The sequence below is a fragment of the Miscanthus floridulus genome, chromosome 5, assembly GCF_019320115.1.
Source record: "Miscanthus floridulus cultivar M001 chromosome 5, ASM1932011v1, whole genome shotgun sequence".
Taxonomy (NCBI): domain Eukaryota; kingdom Viridiplantae; phylum Streptophyta; class Magnoliopsida; order Poales; family Poaceae; genus Miscanthus; species Miscanthus floridulus.
The window spans coordinates 36,122,846-36,141,485 of NC_089584.1; the positions used below are offsets into that span (position 1 = coordinate 36,122,846).

The 18,640-nt window shown below is 41.1% G+C and overlaps 1 protein-coding gene across 2 annotated transcripts; it reads right to left on the reverse strand.

The window, feature by feature from the left end:
- Positions 1-1,161: 1,161 nt before the first annotated feature.
- On the reverse strand, positions 1,162-8,677 carry LOC136449833 (glucosidase 2 subunit beta-like). Of its 2 annotated transcripts, none has more exons than XM_066450028.1 (16): positions 8,473-8,677; positions 8,256-8,369; positions 7,926-8,021; positions 7,500-7,739; positions 7,209-7,387; positions 6,608-6,682; positions 6,418-6,510; positions 5,341-5,677; positions 5,143-5,247; positions 4,955-5,056; positions 3,045-3,102; positions 2,877-2,945; positions 1,972-2,059; positions 1,831-1,892; positions 1,691-1,742; positions 1,162-1,610 (listed from the first exon to the last, which is right to left on the reverse strand). In XM_066450028.1, exons 1-16 carry the CDS (start codon positions 8,564-8,566, stop codon positions 1,551-1,553), a joined length of 1,824 nt encoding a protein of 607 aa, XP_066306125.1. In that variant the 5' UTR covers positions 8,567-8,677; the 3' UTR covers positions 1,162-1,550. The 2 variants fall into 2 exon arrangements, with proteins under 2 accessions (XP_066306125.1, XP_066306124.1); XM_066450027.1 differs by having other exon boundaries at positions 5,326-5,677.
- Between the last annotated feature and the right edge of the window lie 9,963 nt (positions 8,678-18,640).

Consider the following 18,640-nt stretch of genomic DNA (forward strand, 5'->3'; position numbering starts at 1 on the left):
AGATGTTGCATAAGTTGCAATGACAATATACGCATGTTGCAAGCGTATGTTTTTAGGTGTTTCAGACGTATGTTTTAAGTGTTTTATCTCAATGTTATAAAAGTAGATCCGAATGTTGTATATATATGCATGTTGCAAGAGTGCGTTTTCAAGTATTTGTTTCATATGTATGTTGCAAGTTCGTCTAGATGGTGCATATATGTTTGCCTTTTTGCAATGGTTGCATATATGTTTTTCAAGTGTTTCAGACGTATCTTGTAAGTGTTTCAGTGGTTTTGGACATATGCTGTAAGTGTTTCATATGAGTGTTATAAAAGTAGATTTAGAGGTGTACATATTGCAACTGAACTCACCTACTGTAGCTGTTGGGGCGCCATGCATGCGCGTGGAAAGTGGAGAAGGAAAGAGGCAGGAGGGCGGCGCGGGCGGTCCCAAGCGCGTGAAAAGGGAGTTGGGCACGAAAAGCAGGGAATGGGCGTGCGGCCCCGCGTGCACGCGGACACTGGAAGTAGGTGTCCGAACAAGAGGTGCGGACATTCCCGCGTGTGCACGACGCACTGAAATGGAATATCAGCGCTAGCGTCCAGACAGGCGTGTGGACGGACGTCCGGACTCCGGACGCTAACCACGTGCTTTCCATTTTGGTTTTGGCGAGTAGACGGGAGAATCGGCCTTTAGGCCTTGTTCAGATCCCATCAAAGTTCCAAGTTTTTTCGCTTTCTCTTCATCACATTAATTTTTAGCCGCTTGCATGGAGTATTAAATGTAGGTAAAAAAATAACTAATTACACATTTTAGTTGAAAATCACGAGATGAATCTTTTGAGCCTAGTTGATCCACGATTGGACAATATTTGCCAAATAAGACGAAAGTGGTACTATTTATCAGGTTGAAAAAAGTTTCAATCTAAACGGGGCCTTAGATTTTCCAGACGAGTAGATGGTATTTCACTGGAATGATTTTTAGTTGTTATTTCTAATTCTTGACGGACCCAAAAAGATTGCCCAAAGAATATGATTCTGATTCAACGCAATTCTAGATATCCAAACAAGCACATGAGTTTTGTTTGAGGTGTGCGGGCGATTCACCTTGTTCCAAATGGGAATTCCTTCAGCTCCAAATGACCGTGCTGAACAAAGGAGTTGTATCATGTTTAAACTATGCTGGTTCAGGGTATACTGTTTCTTACTATATATTCCATCAAATGTGCAATGGCTGGCAATGAAGCTGGAGACGCAAGAGTCTAGTGTCTTTCCTTAATTAAATAGAGCAATGTTAAATCACAAAGAAAAGCACCGTTGCAGTCGCCTCCACCAAATAACTCAGGATGAGGCTGGAAAATTGCAACATCCTATCAAATTCAGCTAAAAAAAAGGGTTCTATGCGAGCTAACATTGCCTGGTAGGCTACCTGAACTCTACATTTCCATTTCTCCCGCTTGGCGCTTTTCTGTCCATATACCTCATTGACTTCCACTCTTATGGTTATGGATGTAACTGTCAGAGCTATGCTTCCTAGTGACATTTTCTTTACGTTCACGCCGGAATAATTTAAAGTTCATCATGCCCGGGCTGCTTCGAAGACATGGCATCCAGTTTGTTTTGCAGCTCCTATCAAATTTAAACAATTGTATAAGCCTGAAATCTCTTCAGAAAAGGGAAGATTATGACATTTGTGAAAGAGAGAGAACCTTCAGCTTCTCCTCAACGCAAACTGCAGGAGTCGACAATACAGCCACATACCTGCAATGGCAAATAGGTACATAAGAAGATGGCATACTACGGATTTTTTTTAGGAAAGATGGAAACTGAATCTGTAGCATCCACGTACTCGCATCTGCTAGGCTCATCGACATCATTAAGCTCATTGCTCAGCCCACATCTAAGCCTAACCTGCACGATAGTGTAACAGCAGAAAGAGTTTGAATTTAGAACCCGCAAACAGAAAGGGCATGCAAATAGAGATACCTACCTTTAGGCTTCGGTCAGGACCATTCCAGCATTTGTCTCCATTTGAGAAGTGCATTACTCTGTATGATTCTTCAAATTTGTCCCACCGCCTGATGATAGAAAATTTGTTTTATGGCGTAAGGATGTGTGAAGAAAAAAAAACATACCAACCATTCGAGCAAGTTAGTCTAGCACTAAAATCTAGTTTCTAAATATTCTAGAAACAGACATTTAAGGTTAAGCACCAGTAAACAGGAGGAAATATGCTTGTATATACAGCAAAACGGGTAAGGGCCAACATTCTCTAAAGAATAGTATTTCTTAAACCAGCTGATATTCAAAGTTACGTAAAGATGGAATGAGTCCTGGCTAGTTGATCCCCTGAACTTGTTCCTCAAAAAACATTCCCTAAACAACATTCATAAATTAGACATTTGAATTGACAATCGCATTTGACAGCAACATATGAAGCTGTAATCTGCAAAGTTACCATCAACCATACATAGTAGGAAAACTACATATTGCAAAGTTACCATCACTGGCTAATGTCTATGAACTCACCCATTTTTCTCAGTAAATGAAGGACAGTTCATACCTTTGAGGTCATTTTTGTCCCTCAGGTAAGTGAACTAACAATGAATGAACAAAAGTGCATGCTCTCTGAAACATTACTTGTGGTCTATGTAGTGCATTTTCTTAAAGAGCACTATTACCCTCCACTTGAAAGTACTTAACAGTTCAAAAGAATACCATACTAAGATGCAAATTTATAGCGGTGCAGTGAAGAATAGCGAGAACGTTCACCCATGTAGGTCCATTCATCATTAGAAAAAAACACAGCAGCAGCAACATACAAAAAAAGTATAATTAACTTATAAATAAGAATATTATGAGAATTCAGCAAAGAAAGAAGAACAATAAGCATACCCCAGGTTGGTGGAACTGTGACCTTCAGCCTGTGATGCTTTCTTATATGCACAGACCTTGTAAGTATACCTGTCCATAAGAATGTCAGTTCACAAATTAGAATCAAATGATAAAAAGCAATAAAAGCAGAAAGAGCGGACAATAAAGATTGGATGCTAATATACATACTTTCCTTCCTTGGTCTCAAAGCACTGATCATAAAAGGAATAGAACTCCTTGTCCTTACCTAACAATAATATGTGTTTAAATTAATTCTGATTATAGACATACTCAACAGAGGAAATGTGTAATTTAGACGAGACTAATAAACAAGATGAAGCACATCTAGAACAGCTATTAACTCATAGCACAGGGCAAAATATAAATACAACAACAACAACAACAAAGCCTTTAAGTCCCAAACAAGTTGGGGTAGACTAGAGTTGAAACCCAGCAGAAGCAATCAAGGTTCAGGCACGTGAATAGCTGTCTTCCAAGCACTCCTATCTAAGGCTAAGTCTTTGGGTATATTCCATCCTTTCAAGTCTCCTTTTATTGCCTCTACCCAAGTCAACTTCGGTCTTCCTCTGCCTCTCTTCACGTTACTATCCTGGCTTAGGATTCCACTACGCACCGGTGCCTCTGGAGGTCTCCGTTGGACATGTCCAAACCATCTCAACCGGTGTTGGACAAGCTTTTCTTCAATTGGTGTTACCCCTAATCTATCACGTATATCATCGTTCTGAACTCGATCCCTTCTTGTATGACCGCAAATCCAACGCAACATACGCATTTCCGCGACACTTATCTGTTGAACATGTCGTCTTTTCGTAGGCCAACATTCTGCACCATACAACATAGCAGGTCTAATCGCCGTCCTATAAAACTTGCCTTTTAGCTTCTGTGGTACCCTTTTGTCACATAGGACACCAGATGCTTGCCGCCACTTCATCCACCCTGCTTTAATTCTATGGCTAACATCTTCATCAATATCCCCGTCTCTCTGTAGCATTGATCCTAAATATCGAAAGGTATCCTTCCTAGGCACTACTTGACCTTCCAAACTAATATATTCCTCCTCCCGAATAGTAGTGCCGAAGTCACATCTCATATACTCAGTTTTAGTTCTACTGAGTCTAAAACCTTTGGACTCCAAAGTCTCCCGCCATAACTCCAGTTTCTGATTCACTCATGTTCGGCTTTCATCAACTAGCACTACACCGTCCGCGAAAAGCATACACCAAGGGATGTCCCCTTAATGTCCCTTGTGACCTCATCCATCACTAAGGCAAACAAATAAGGGCTCAAAGCTGACCCTTGATGTAGTCCTATCCTAATCGGAAAGTCATCCGTGTTTCCATCACTTGTTCGAACTCTAGTCACAACATTGTTGTACATGTCCTTAATGAGCCCGACGTACTTGGGACTTTATGTTTGTCCAAAGCCCACCACATAACATTCCTTGGTATTTTATCATAAGCCTTCTCCAAGTCAATAAAAACCATATGTAGGTCCTTCTTCTTCTCCCTATACCGCTCCATAACTTGTCTTATTAAGAAAATGGCTTCCATGGTTGACCTTCCGGGCATGAAACCAAATTGATTCATAGAGACCCGCGTTATTGCTCTCAAGCGATGTTCGATAACTCTCTCCCATAGCTTCATAGTATGACTCATCAACTTAATTCCCTGGTAATATAAATGCAAAGATAAAAAATATTTGTTCTGCTGAACTCACAGTTCAAAGGTAAAGAAGTACAGAAGGTATTTGGAATGCAAAGGTTAATTCTGTGACTCGAGGATTCTCAGCTCATAGACCAACAAATGTAGTCAACAGAAATTAGAAACAGATGTTCTTTATTTTATCTTGGAGGCATTACGTCAAATCTTTTGATGGTTGTTCTTTAGGCGTTTTGGTGGCAGCTTATCCACCAGAATTTCAACAATTGTCAGTCTATGGAAGAACATGACAATGGGGAACTTTTGCAAAGGGAAAATTACATCTGACAATCAGAAACAACTTTAGGTGTAAAGTACAAATTATAGAAATTCAATATAGCACCCAATCACACTGTGAACGGAGTTTCAAATAACACTTACCAAAATCATGTTTGAGCTTCTCAGCTAGACTGGATATCTTAGATTGAATTTTTGAAAGCTTTGAGCTAGCATCATCATACTCCTTACGAACACGAGAAGCCTCTAAAAAGGTAGATATGCAAATGTTATAGCATCCCCTCATGACTCATGAAGGACCAGCTGATTGGAAACCAGCATATACAAATTACCTGACAAATCTACAGGGGTCTTAAAAAAGTTGAATTTTTGGAAAACATTTTGTACAGTCTGCTGAATTTTGTCCAACCACGATGCATGTCCTGGCTCAGTTAAATCTGAAATAGCAAATAAATATTAACAAATCAAAACAACATAAACAGAACAAGAATAGTAGTAGTGTCATATTACGCTACCTGAATAGTGATCACCTTTCTGGTCGTCATCAGATCTATAGGACTCAACATGGTCATCATGGTCATCAACATATTCATCTTCTGACTCATGATCAAACTCTTCATCTTCATATTTATGCCTGTCATCCTCAACTTCTGAATGATAACCACCATAATTTTCTTCAGCAGGTTCTGGGATTTCTAATTCATCTTCAAGTGCTTCTTCTGCAGGTTCTGGTATTTCTTGCTCATCTTCATGCCCCTTCTTATCATCTTTACTAACCTCATTTACACTTTCTCCAGTCCAACGAGAAGCTACCATTCGACCTAACTCTTCCCTTGATAAACCCTCAGGATTGTCAGAGCTAAGATCCTGAAATTCACCAAGACAATGCTTCATATACTGTGGTGCACTCCAAAAACAATAATAAGAATTATCGCTGAAGCAAATCATACCATGTTGCTGTTTGTGTCGTGCCAGTATAAGTAATAGCAATAATACTGTCTCTATTAAGTGTTAACTAATCTTGATCAAGTGTAACTGAAGAATGATGATGTGCAAACACTAAGTGCTGGAACAGATGTATTCTCTGAGATACCAGGATCTAGACAACATAACTAAGCATTTGAAGATACTCAATAGGATTTGCTAACTGAGAGTAAAAGGATTACACCACCCTTAGACATGAAATCAATATATATTGCTAGAAATAAGTTGCTACAAAGAATAGCCATAGCTCATTTTCAAGCTTTGACTGGTTAAAGCAACTTGCGTCTAAGTAGATTAATTATAATGACCACACATAATTAGAAGGATGCATGATTACAGGAATTAGAATTCAGACCACAAAAATCAGCTAGTTTTTATGGTTGCTCTCAGAATCGAAATAATGTCTGAAAGATGAGAGCGTAGCACTAAGACGGTAAACAGTTCAAAATAAAGTAATGTGACAATATTGTTATAAGATAGGAAGTAAAGTGTTCTTTATAGGGGTTTAATTCTTAGATGGGAAAAGACCACCAAACTAATCTCTATGAATTCTATAATAGAACATGACACATTGAATAAAAAAGGGAAATGACGAGCAATCTGAAATGTGGTTAATATATAACCTTCTCTAAGGTAGGTGCTGCAGACTCCTTCTGTGGCAATTCATCTACAGTTCCAGTTTCAGCACTAATACCATCTTTACTTACAGAACCATGCTGTAATATATCAGCCCAAAATATATTATTGGTCAATCTTCACAAGACATGCTAGCAATCAGACTGTTGATTTTGTAATACCAAAGCTCAAATATACCTGCTCAGCAGATGCCCCACTTTCTGTTACATGATTATCATGGTCCGTTGCATGTCCATCATGCTGTTCAGCTACCTATGTTCAACAAATAAAATGAAGTAATATAAAATATCTATATATTGCAGTTGAACTATACAAGCTGCCAAGTAAACATCTATATTCCAGATTACTGCAATACACAATGGTGGTAATCTCTATGTTTCACAGTAATGGAGCATTTCACAAGATACTAAACAAGAATAATGGAAATAACAGTGTCCAGAGCACATGGGGAGCTTCAAAATAAGGTAACAATTTAAGGTGTTATTGTTTTAATGGAATAACGAATGATAAGGGAATCATGAAGCTAAACCAAGTACGGGTTCTTGATTACTAATGTAAATGGGTTGACACTTAAATGCATATAGTTGTTTGATGTATAATAAGCGTAACACTAAATTTGTGTTAGACATGCTCAGCATCCTAACAGCCTATCACCCAACTTAAGGCCATTATTTAATGTCACAGAGAAGGAAGATATAATTTTCAAACTGAGGTAAGAGTAATCAGCAAAATTAAAGGTGGATAGGAAGGCAACTATAAAACAGAATGAAATGCCAACCTTGTTTTCATCTTCTTGCACATGGTCCTGAGTTTCCTTAGAATCTACATCCTGAGAGGCATCAGGTGCTCCCTTTTCAACAGTAGCTTGCTTTTCAGCTTCTTCCTTTATTCTCTTTTCTTCCTTCTCTTTTCTTAAACGCTCTTCTTCCTCTGCCTTCTCTATTAATCTCTTTTGCTCTACATAGATGGAAAGACTTATTTCAACAACAAAAGCTACAAAAACCAAGCATTTGTTCCATATACCACTCTTTGACAGATGGCTCAAGACCAATGAATACAAAGACCTAACCTTTGAGTTTGTCAACAAGTCCTTGGAGTATTTTCTCTTCACCCTTCAATTTTGCTAACTCCGCTTCGTCTTTAGCAAAAGCCTCTTTCGCCCTTTCAACTTCCTGTTTCCAAATAACGACACCATTTTTGTATGTAGCGACTTTCTTCTTCAATTTCTCCCTCGCCACCTTGCCAGCCTCCCAGCAAGTGTTCTTACAGGTGACATTGCTGTCATATTCATCACTCCCATCACAGCAATCTAGAAGGCGGGAAGGAACAAATACAGAGAATTAGAGAAGCCTAGTGGGATGTCACCAAAAGCGCCGCAACACACGAAACAAGAGCTCCAACGACTTTCACAGTCTGTAACTTGTACACGCATCTTTATTTAACAAAAACAAGTAAGCAATGAAACGACCAATGCCAACAATTATGACACTCTTACCACAAATGCCGTCATTCACTCGTGACGAGAAGATCATGACTGGAGTGTGGCCTGAATTCTTGCAGTAGAATTTCGCCTCGGGGCACGCAGATGTCCCTGCATGCAAGAGACATAATTATTCAGCTACATAACTGTTCTGTCACAGTTCCAACACCAACTCAAACAAACACATAGTGGTGTCACGACACACACACACACAAAAAGAAATTTACATGATAGATCCTAAATCTCTCGCAATTTAAAACTAGCAACTAGAGCCTCCACAGTAAACCCATGGATATCAAGCCCAGAATAGAGAAATCCTTTCAGGCAAGGAGAATGAGGCAGTACCAGGCTCGTCGGTGCCGTCGGGGCAGTCGCAGAAGTCGTCGTTGAGCTGGTCCCTGGAGAACCTGCCCGATCCGTCCCTGCATTTGATCACGCCGCTTCTGTAGTACGCCTCATCTGCATCCCCCAGAAACGTCGAATCAAGAACCAGATCAACGGAACGCAACAGAGAAAGATGGGAAGAAGATAGCTGAGCGGGCGTGGACAGATCCGGTTGAACCTTGCGGGGGTATTCCCAGGGTGTCGAGGGGCGGTTTGGACTCCACCGCCGCGGCGGCGCAGAGGAGGAGGGCACCGACGAGGAGGAGCCTCATGCCTGCGCAGCGCACGGAGGAGGGCCAGGAGGAGCAGATTGGCGGTGGCTCGCTTCGGAGCGCTCGAGTCGAGTCCGGGTTCTTCTGTTCTTCAGGCTAGCCGAGTGTGTACTAGAACTTGCATTTTGCAGGCAGGATTAAAAAAAAAACCACGGTTTATTTTGGGCCGAAAATTCATGGTGAGTAGTGTCTACAGTCGCGGGCCTGTTTTTAGGTCGGGTCCAAGACTAAGTGGACCTTTCTATTAAAATATAGGATCATGTTCAGTTTTTTTTTTTTGAGACAAAAGAAGAATTATATTAAATTATAGTTTAGTACATTATCACGTTACAAGCACACGATAACACAAAAATTTATCTCGTGATTTGTTGTCCAGACCCTATCCAGTAAGGACAATGGACCAGGCCTAAAATACTCAGATCCAATGTGTACTTGCCACGTCGATAGAATATACCTATCCACAATTTGGCATTCTTTGGTTGTATAATTTTGGTATTGACTAACTAAGCTAGCTTAGGTTAGTCGTAATTTTGGTACTGAGTACTAACTGAAGTCTGAGATAAGTAGATAAATGGTTTTATTATGTCATATGTGGTTACAAACTTGCAATGGCCTTGTTATGGCAATGGCTCTGTTATGTACCTTACATGAATGTTCTTGTACCTTGTGCTCCGCTTGTAGCTGGTAGTTCATGCTATGCTAGTTTTCCAGGATGTCTTCAGTTACATCTGTTCCTTCCACAAACCCAAGTAGTAGCCTCAAGAGGAACTCAAGTGACACTGGGTGGGAGTATGGAGTTTTGGTGGATCTTAACAACCTGAATGTAATTCAAGGGCAAGTTGTGCCAACTTGTCATGAGAGCGTGGATATATAGGCTGAAGGAGCATATTGCTAGGATTTGTGGTGAGTTTAAAGCTTGCCACCACTCAACGCCTGAGGCAAAGAAAAGTGTAAGAGAGCCATTGATGAATCCAAGAGAGCTAAGAAGGCAAGGGATGAAGAGAAGCAAGATGTGAGAGATGTTGTGATCCTTGATGATGGGCCAGATGTTGAAGATACCACCATCAATGGTGAAGGGCTTGATGATGTTGGAGAATCGACGAAACACAAGTTGGGGCCTATTGATAAGTTTACATTGCCTATGGATCCTAGCTCATTGAGCAACACAAAGCTGGTGAGGCAAAAAAAACAGTGAAGCACTATGAAAGAGAGAACTCATAGCTTGAAGAGATATATGCAAGATGGGGTGTATGTGCATGGTAATAAGCTAGTCCATTACTCCATTAATTAATTAAATATTGTAAATTTCTGGAGTCCTAACATTGCTCAACTATTTGTTTTAATTTTCTAACCTTTAATTGTTGTAAATTTTAGGAATACATTTCCATGCCATCAACAATTAAGAGTTTGACCAATTGCTAGAAGTTGTTGGGCACTTTGGCCCTAGTGGACACAAACCAAATTAGCATGAGCTATGAGAGAAACTATTGCACGGGGAAGTAGAAGACACAAAGAAATCACTGAAGCGACAAGAACAAGATTGGGCCAAAAAATGGGTGCTCCATTATGACTAATGCGTGGATAAATCAAAAGAGGAGAAGCATAATGAATATGTGTGTCAATTGCAGCATTGGTACAAGTTTTTTTAGAATCAAAGGATGCCTCAGCAAAGTCCCATATATCGGAGAATTTATCTTTGAGTATGTGGATAGTTGTATTGAGAAATTAGATGTTGAAAAGGTGGTGCAAGTAGTCACAGATAATGCCGCAAAGGGCCTGTTGTATGTGAAGACTGAAGAGGCCCAATATATATTTTGGAGCTCATGTGCAACACGTACACTCAATTTGATGCTTGAAGACATTGGGAAATTAAAAAGGTTCAAGATCATAATTGATCAAGCAAAGGCATTGACAATCTTTATCTATGCACACCATAAATGGCTTTGGTGAGGAAATTCATGAAAAAGAGACATCATTAGGCCTAGTGTGACCAGATTTGCTTCCTCTTTTCTCACCTTGCAAAGCTTGTATGAGAAAAAATGAGCTAAGGTCAATGTCTCAAAGTGAGGAATAGGAGAGAATCAGCCATGTCAAGAAGAGCCCAAAAGGTGTGCAGGACACAACCACTTTGGTGAAACCTAATTTTTGGGGTGGTGTTTGCTCTTTGTTTGAGAGTATTTGAGCCATTGGTCAAAGTACTTCTCATGGTTGATGGGGATGTGAAGCCATCAATGGATTTTATTTATGAAGAGATTGTGAAGGCCAAGAAGTGATCATTGTGGGCCTAGGGAATATAGACAAGGCTAGGACTCTAAATTTGTATAACAATATCATAGAAGTCATTGATAGCAAGATGAAGGGTGTAGATTGGATAGTCCTTTGCACTTAGATGCATACTTCATGAATCCCTATTATACCTACAATGACTCTTCCATCTTTGGAGATGAGGAAGTCATGGATGGGTTTATTATAGCTGTTGAAACTTTTTATCTTTGTAATTATGATAAGAAAAGTCAAGTCCTCAATGAAGATATGCACAAAGTTCAAATTAAGAATAAATTGGCCACTTTGCAAAACCTGTAGCAATGGTTGACTATAAAGATTATAATTTCTACCCAAGTATGCAAGTTTGTAGTGTATTTCAGATCTAAAATACACTATAAAGACAAGACATAACAAATAATGATTGAGCTTGAGGCCTTGGGCCTTTTCATGAACCATTCTATCATTTAGTCAATTTATATTTACTAAACATGCTTAAGAACTTCATGGAACATAAGTTTCACCCATAAAAAGATGGCTATAAGGATCCTCTCTTTGACTTCAAGTTCCTCGGGCTGTGAAAGAAATTGGAGTTGCTTTGATGGGGTACGTCACTAAGTCTCTAAATCTTAATTAGTTGTGAACTATGATCATTTGTGTTATGTGCAACAGTATAATAATTAAGTGCACTTATGGATCTAAAATTTGTAGATTCATACCTAGAAAAGAAACTAGCTCACTTGTGAGAGAGTTGAGAAATTTATCTTCATTTGATTCAATAACCTTCATCCAAAGACAAAATCTAAGACAAAGAACAACAAAGTAGATCCTCTAGTAGCAACAAATGCAGCTTGTGCCCAAGGGTGGATGGTTTATGGTGGAGATGATAACTCTGATGTTGAGATTGTTATAGAGTCATTAGGCCTAGTGTGACAAGATTTGCTTCCTCTTTTCTCACCTTGCAAAGCTTGTATGAGAAAAAATGAGCTAAGGTCAATGTCTCAAAGTGAGGAATAGGAGAGAATCAGCCATGTCAAGAAGAGCCCAAAAGGTGTGCAGGACACAACCACTTTGGTGAAACCTAATTTTTGGGGCGGCGTTTGCTCTTTGTTTGAGAGTATTTGAGCCATTGGTCAAAGTACTTCTCATGGTTGATGGGGATGTAAAGCCATCAATGGATTTTATTTATGAAGAGATTGTGAAGGCCAAGAAGAGATCATTGTGGGCCTAGAGAATATAGACAAGGCTAGGACTCTAAATTTGTACAACAATATCATAGAAGTCATTGATAGCAAGATGAAGGGTGTAGATTGGATAGTCCTTTACACTTATATGCATACTTCATGAATACCTATTATACCTACAATGATTCTTCCATCTTTGGAGATGAGGAAGTCATGGATGGGTTTATTACAGCTGTTGAAATTTTTTATCTTTGTAATTATGATAAGAAAAGTCAAGTCCTCAATGAAGATCTGCACAAAGTTCAAATTAAGAATAAATTGGCCACTTTGCAAAACCTGTAGCAATGGTTGACTATAAAGATTATAATTTCTACCCAAGTATGCAAGTTTATAGTGTATTTTAGATATGAAATACACTATAAAGACAAGACATAACAAATAATGATTGAGCTTGAGGCCTTGGGCCTTTTCATGAACCATTCTATCATTTAGTCAATTTATATTTCCTAAACATGCTTAAGAACTTCATGGAACATAAGTTTCACCCATAAAAAGATGGCTATAAGGATCCTCTCTTTGACTTCAAGTTCCTCGAGCTGTGAAAGAAATTGGAGTTGCTTTGATGGGGTACGTCACTAAGTCTCTAAATCTTAATTAGTTGTGAACTATGATCATTTGTGTTCTATGCAACAGTATAATAATTAAGTGCACTTATGGATCTGAAATTTGTAGATTCATACCTAGAAAAGAAACTGGCTCACTTGTGAGAGAGTTGAGCAATTTATCTTCATTTGATTCAATAACCTTCATCCAAAGACAAAATCTAAGGCAAAGAACAACAAAGTAGATCCTCTAGTAGCAACAATGCAGCTTGTGCCCAAGGGTGGATGGTTTATGGTGGAGATGATAACTCTGATGTTGAGATTGTTATAGAGTTGTCATGGTAGTAAATTGAAGATACATGTGGGTCTAAGGAGATCACAAAAGTGTGTCGGAGCACAAGATTGCTTAGCTAAGACAGATTGAAGAGGATGTCCAATCTGAACTTGAAGAGCTACAAAATGAGGAGGAATAAATCGAGTTTGAGTCCGATCAAGAAGAAATGGTCACTGGTTATGAGCAGGATCAAGACACAACAAATGATGATTGAGCTTGAGGCCTTGAGACTTTTCATGAACCACTCTATCACTTAGTCAATTTATCTTTAATAAACATGCTTAAGAACTTTTAGATGTTGATATATGATCGTGCGAACTATGTATTTATGTGTGTGTATGACTAGAACTATGTGTCTATGATGATATGCATGTGGAAACTGATATGAGAACTATGTGTCATTTTGTGAGAACTTTGAATTGTGTTGTTAACCTATCATCTTTGTGGGAAGTGAAAATTGAGTGTGTGTGTGTGTGTGTGTGTGTGTGTGTGTGTGCATGTTTGTTGCTTGTTAGAGTTATCCTTTTGTGATAAATTGTGTTGGATGCTTTAATGGGCTATATCAACCATGTATAATTGCTATCTATTTTTGTTTGTTTTTTCACGATCATGCCGTGGCATGATTTTCATTAAGCAGGAGTAAAATAACTAGTTACATCGCTATGCAGTTACAGTAAACTGTTGATGACTGAAACCCATAGCCTACACCTCTTGCATCTATTTTTGTTTGTGTTAGTTTGTTTGCAAGTTGCTAGCTGCAAAATTGAACTAACAGTTGCTATGTAATTTTGTATTCTTTATTATGTTGTAGGAATACATCGATGTATGATTACATATACATGTAATTATAGTTATTTTAACAAATATAGTACAAAAATGTGTAATCCATGTAAAACTATGTACACAGTCAAAACGCTACCCAAGGCCTTGTCGACCATGTACTATTTACCATTTAGAAAAATATTAATTTTGCCTATGTGGCATGTAAAAGGTTCTTGTTTGGCTTTAGTAATTGAGTGACAACCTAGGTGGGCTAATGTGTTTAAATATGAGATACACAGGTGATTAGTCCACAGGTACACTTGTGTGAGCAACTCATGCTATGACGGTGAAGATGGCTTAGATTTGTTGCAATGCTCACACATGTGATGAAGGAGCTCATTACATATGAGACATGACATTGAGTCATGTGACTAAGGTGGAGAAGATTAAGATAAGACTTGGCTTAATGGACCGGTTGCAAGTGTGAAGGGCAAGTTGAGTGATGACTTAGTGCCAATTGACTGAAGCAACGGTGAAGAGCAAGTGAAGTCAAGATCGATGAACCAATATGGTACGTGATGATATAAAGTAGATCATATCATTTGTGATCATGTTGGTGCATGTGTTGCATCGACATTGAAGGAGATAGAATGGAATGAGCAAGGAAAAGGTATAACCATAGGGTATTTCATTTCATTGGTCATAGGTGTGTAGAGAAGTTTATGACCGGATTTAGGATAGATGACATACTATTAAGAGGGGCAAACTTGTTCGCATATCGATCATCTAGTGTCACTTGAGCGATCTAACTTTGCGTTGTTGCTAGGATCGAGTGGTGTGGTGAATTGAGTGATTAATCCTTTGAAAAATATTTATGAAATGCTAACACACATACACATGGTGGTGTACACTTGGTGATGTTGGCACATTTGCAAAGGAGAGGTTGTTGGAGTTGAAGTGGATCAACTTGGTGAAGAGGAGGCGCTGCTTTCAATGACCAGACTCTGGTCCCATAGTGACCGAACTCTAAGGTCGTGCGTCCGGTCACTTTCGGCAGAGAGGCCAGGTCTCGGCCTGATGACCAGACTCTAGCGTAGGCATGCGACTGGACACACAGTGCCTGCATTCGGTCCTATAGACATGGCGGCATTCTGGCACGTTGGTGTTGGGTAGAGAGGACCGGACCCTAGGGTGTGTCCGGTCATCCACGAACGGACACGTCCGATCATAGAATTCCTTCTCTAGACCCTCTCTGGAGTCGATCAGACTCCACGTGGGCGCGAGTTAGGTCATTGTGCGCAGCGTCCGATCGTTGCTGGCGTTGTGCGTAGGCTCGCACGATCTGATGCTAGGAGGCTACGTTCGATCGTCGCTTCGGTGTGTTCGATCTTTGCTAAGGTGCACACGGGAGAAGTAGCCGTTGGGATCGGGTGGCACACGTTCAAAGCTGTGATGCGTGGTGAGGATCCCATGACCGGACGCAGGGCCTGGCGTGTTCAGTCATCACGACCGGCATGTCCGGTTGTCCCGCAGTGAGCCTAGTGAAGGGGTATAACGGCTCTATTCATTTGGGGGCTATAAAACCAAACACTAGCCGTCTTTGGGCTAGTAGCTGAGCACCCTCACGCCTATGTGGCTTGTGTAGAGTGCTTGGATGCCCTCTAACTAACTTGTGCTTACAAGAGTGTGAATCGATTGCAAGTGAGTGATTCTAGTGTGTTGCATTATGAGATTGCATCGAGTGGCACTATATGATCGAGTTGCAAGCCGGTAGTGTTTGTTACTCTTGGAGAATGCCACCTCCTAGATGGCTTGGTGGCGAGTTCTCCATCGTGAAGCACGCAAGAAGATTGTGCGGTGCTTCAGAGAAAGATTTGTGAGGGGTACCGTGCTCATCCCGCGGGAGCCACGAAGAGCAACACTAGTAGAGCGTGTCATTGAGCTACCCTCACTTGTGGGTAGGTTCTTGCGGTGCCTAACATATGGGCTTGGTAGGTGATGCCAATTAGCCGCCGAGCCTCTAAGTGAGCGGTCGACACAACGGGGACTAACTTGGTGGCAACCAAGTGAATCTCGGGATAAAAATCACCGTGTCATCCACTTTCCGTTGGTTTGCAATCCCCTTACACAAGGTTGTAATTACTTTCACATTTATTGTGCTTGTGTAGTTGCTCTTATAATTAGTTAGCTTGTGTAGCTTGCTAGTTACCTTCTTGCTTGTGTAGCATAGAAGTAGCTCCTTTGTATGACTAATTCGGTTTGTGTAACCTTGTTAGTCACATTGCTTAGTTTGTGTAGCTAAGTAATTTATGTTCTATAATTTAGCTTGTGTAGCCTTGTTATTGAACATTGCTAATGAGCTTAGGTGGTTTTATGCTTTTGCTTACTAGCACGTGTAGGACCTCCCCTGTTGTTTGAAGTACCAGTGACATAAGTTTGTGTGACCTTGCTTCTAGAATTGATTAGGTGAGTTCTCGTTAGCTTGACATCTTTATTGTCTAATTAGGATTTTTATAAGGTGCTTGTGAACTTAGATAGAGGGGTGTAGTCTTGGCTAGACCATTAGTTTTAATTCTGTATTTGTTCGGTTAGCCGATACGATTAATTTTAGAAAGGATTATTCACCCTTCCTCTACTCTGCCATCTCGACTCTACATCATGTCTATGAAGTTGGGATGTATAAAGGAATGTCATAGATCTGTGACGCAAAATAAGTAAACATCACATAATATGGTTAGAGACACATGATAGGTGACGTATGTATTTTTGTCACACAAACATCGTAGATGTTGAACCATGACATAAATTTTAGATATTATGATGACATAAATGAAACGTCATAGAAGGATATATGAGCTGTAGTGGGATTTATATAACAATTGTGTCATCTATTTCAATATATCTTAGAATTAGACTCCGTGCAACGTCATATATTCCAACACATCTTGTAATCAGACTCAATGCCATGGTTAGATGCACGGCGATCTGACTCGTATTTGTATGGGTAGTAGTAAGTCCCGGTCGTGGACGGGGCACAGAGATGGACGGACGGACGGACGGATGTAGACTTTCTATTTTTAATAATATTAGATATATATAGATATAGATAAGCATTGCATTAATATGAAGCCCATGAGCTTACAAAAGATCAATTAGAAAAGAGTTAAATACATGAGCGATCCCTGAACTTGTGAAGGGGTGCCACTTAGGTCCATAAATTTTTAAAACGCATTTCTGAGTCTCTGAACTTGTTAAATTGTGCATCGTAGGTCCACACCAGTCACATATGCATTTCTCGCTGACGTGTCACGCCAACATGGCATGTATTTTTGTACTTAGCCCCTCCTGTTCTCGCTTGTCTTATTAATGTATCCCTTCCCTCGCGCTTTTTGCTTCACGAACAATGGTGGGCACGCGCATGGCCACGAGGACGGCGAACTCTGCCACCGCAAACAGAAAATAATAGCACACTGCAGCGCACTCTGCTGCCGTCACGCCCGCCTGACACCTCCTGCGCTGTGGCTGTTCGCACTCCCGTCGCATGGGTGGGAACTAGGAACCGCCACAGCCACCGCCGTGCCTCATGTACAACAGATCAAACGTCGAAGTAGGCCATTTGCTGCAGCACGGCCTCGCCGCCGGGCTCGGACTCGATGCATGGGGGTTATCTGACAGGAGGTTGAGCTGCAAGATCACCACCTTGTTCGCTTGTTGCGGAGTCTGAGTACACGGAGCATCCCCCAAGGCAACAACGATGACGGTGAGGATGAGCACGGTCACCACGGCGGCCACCGTGTACCGTGTCGCATCCAGGCACCAGACCAGAGTGTTGAGGTCCCTGTACTGTACCCGTCCGCTCTCATGTCTACGGCTCCACTCTTGATTGCTTGGCATGTTTGCTTGTGTCTACGCATAGTATCATGGAGCGAAAGCAACGTGGATCTATCAGTTGATGAGCACCTGCCCAGTAATACGCGACAGAAGCAATATACAACAGCAATTGACCATGCACGAGTGACTAGCTTGTTGCTGACACTAGTGTGGAACTGTTGATAGATCAGCAGGAGCTGGGCTTGAACCTGACGGACGCATTGTCGACACTGCACACACCTCTTCTGACCGCTGCTCGTTCCCAACGATGATGGCCATGCCGCTGCCGGTGGCCGCGAACGCCAGGCACCCGCACGACAGGATCCCGTCGGCGTCGTTCAAAGTCTATTCGTGCCGCTGCTGAACTTGAGCCAGCGAGGCAGCGAGCAACTCAAGCCCAGTCAGCGAAAGCTGAAAAAGCTCCATCAATCCGTACCAGTCGAAGGTCTCCACTCCCGTCGTGATGATTTCGTCTCTTAGCTCCACTGTCTGATCGGCCTTCCATGTCCCCATGAACACAAGGGTGCGCCGGTGTAGAGCTCTGCCACGACGGTTCCGTTGTTCCAGCGAGGAGTACTGCATGGTGCCCATAGAGACGGCTATGGCTCCCGGACGCATGTACTTCCTCAACGTCACCGCACGTACCTCTTTTGACAACGCGACACCAATGCCCGCGCCAAAGCCCGACGAAGACTGCATCAACTTTAAGTTCTAGCCGGGTGGCAAGGCCGTGCGGCAGCAAATGGCATGCGCGTGCCCACCTTTGTCTCAAATAGACAAAATGGGAGGGAAGGGATACATTAACGAGAGAAGATGAGGGGCTAAGTACAAAAATACTTGCCACGTTGGCGTGACACGTCAGCTAGAAATGCACATGTGGCTGGTGTGGACCTGCGATACACAATTTAACAAGTTTAGAGATTCAAAAATACGTTTTCTAAGCTCATGGACCTAAGTGACACCATTTGACAAGTGCAGGGCCCGATCATGCATTTAACTCGTTAGAAAATCCCAGCTATTGGGCTTGGTATTGGACAGATGCAAAAACACATGTTTGATT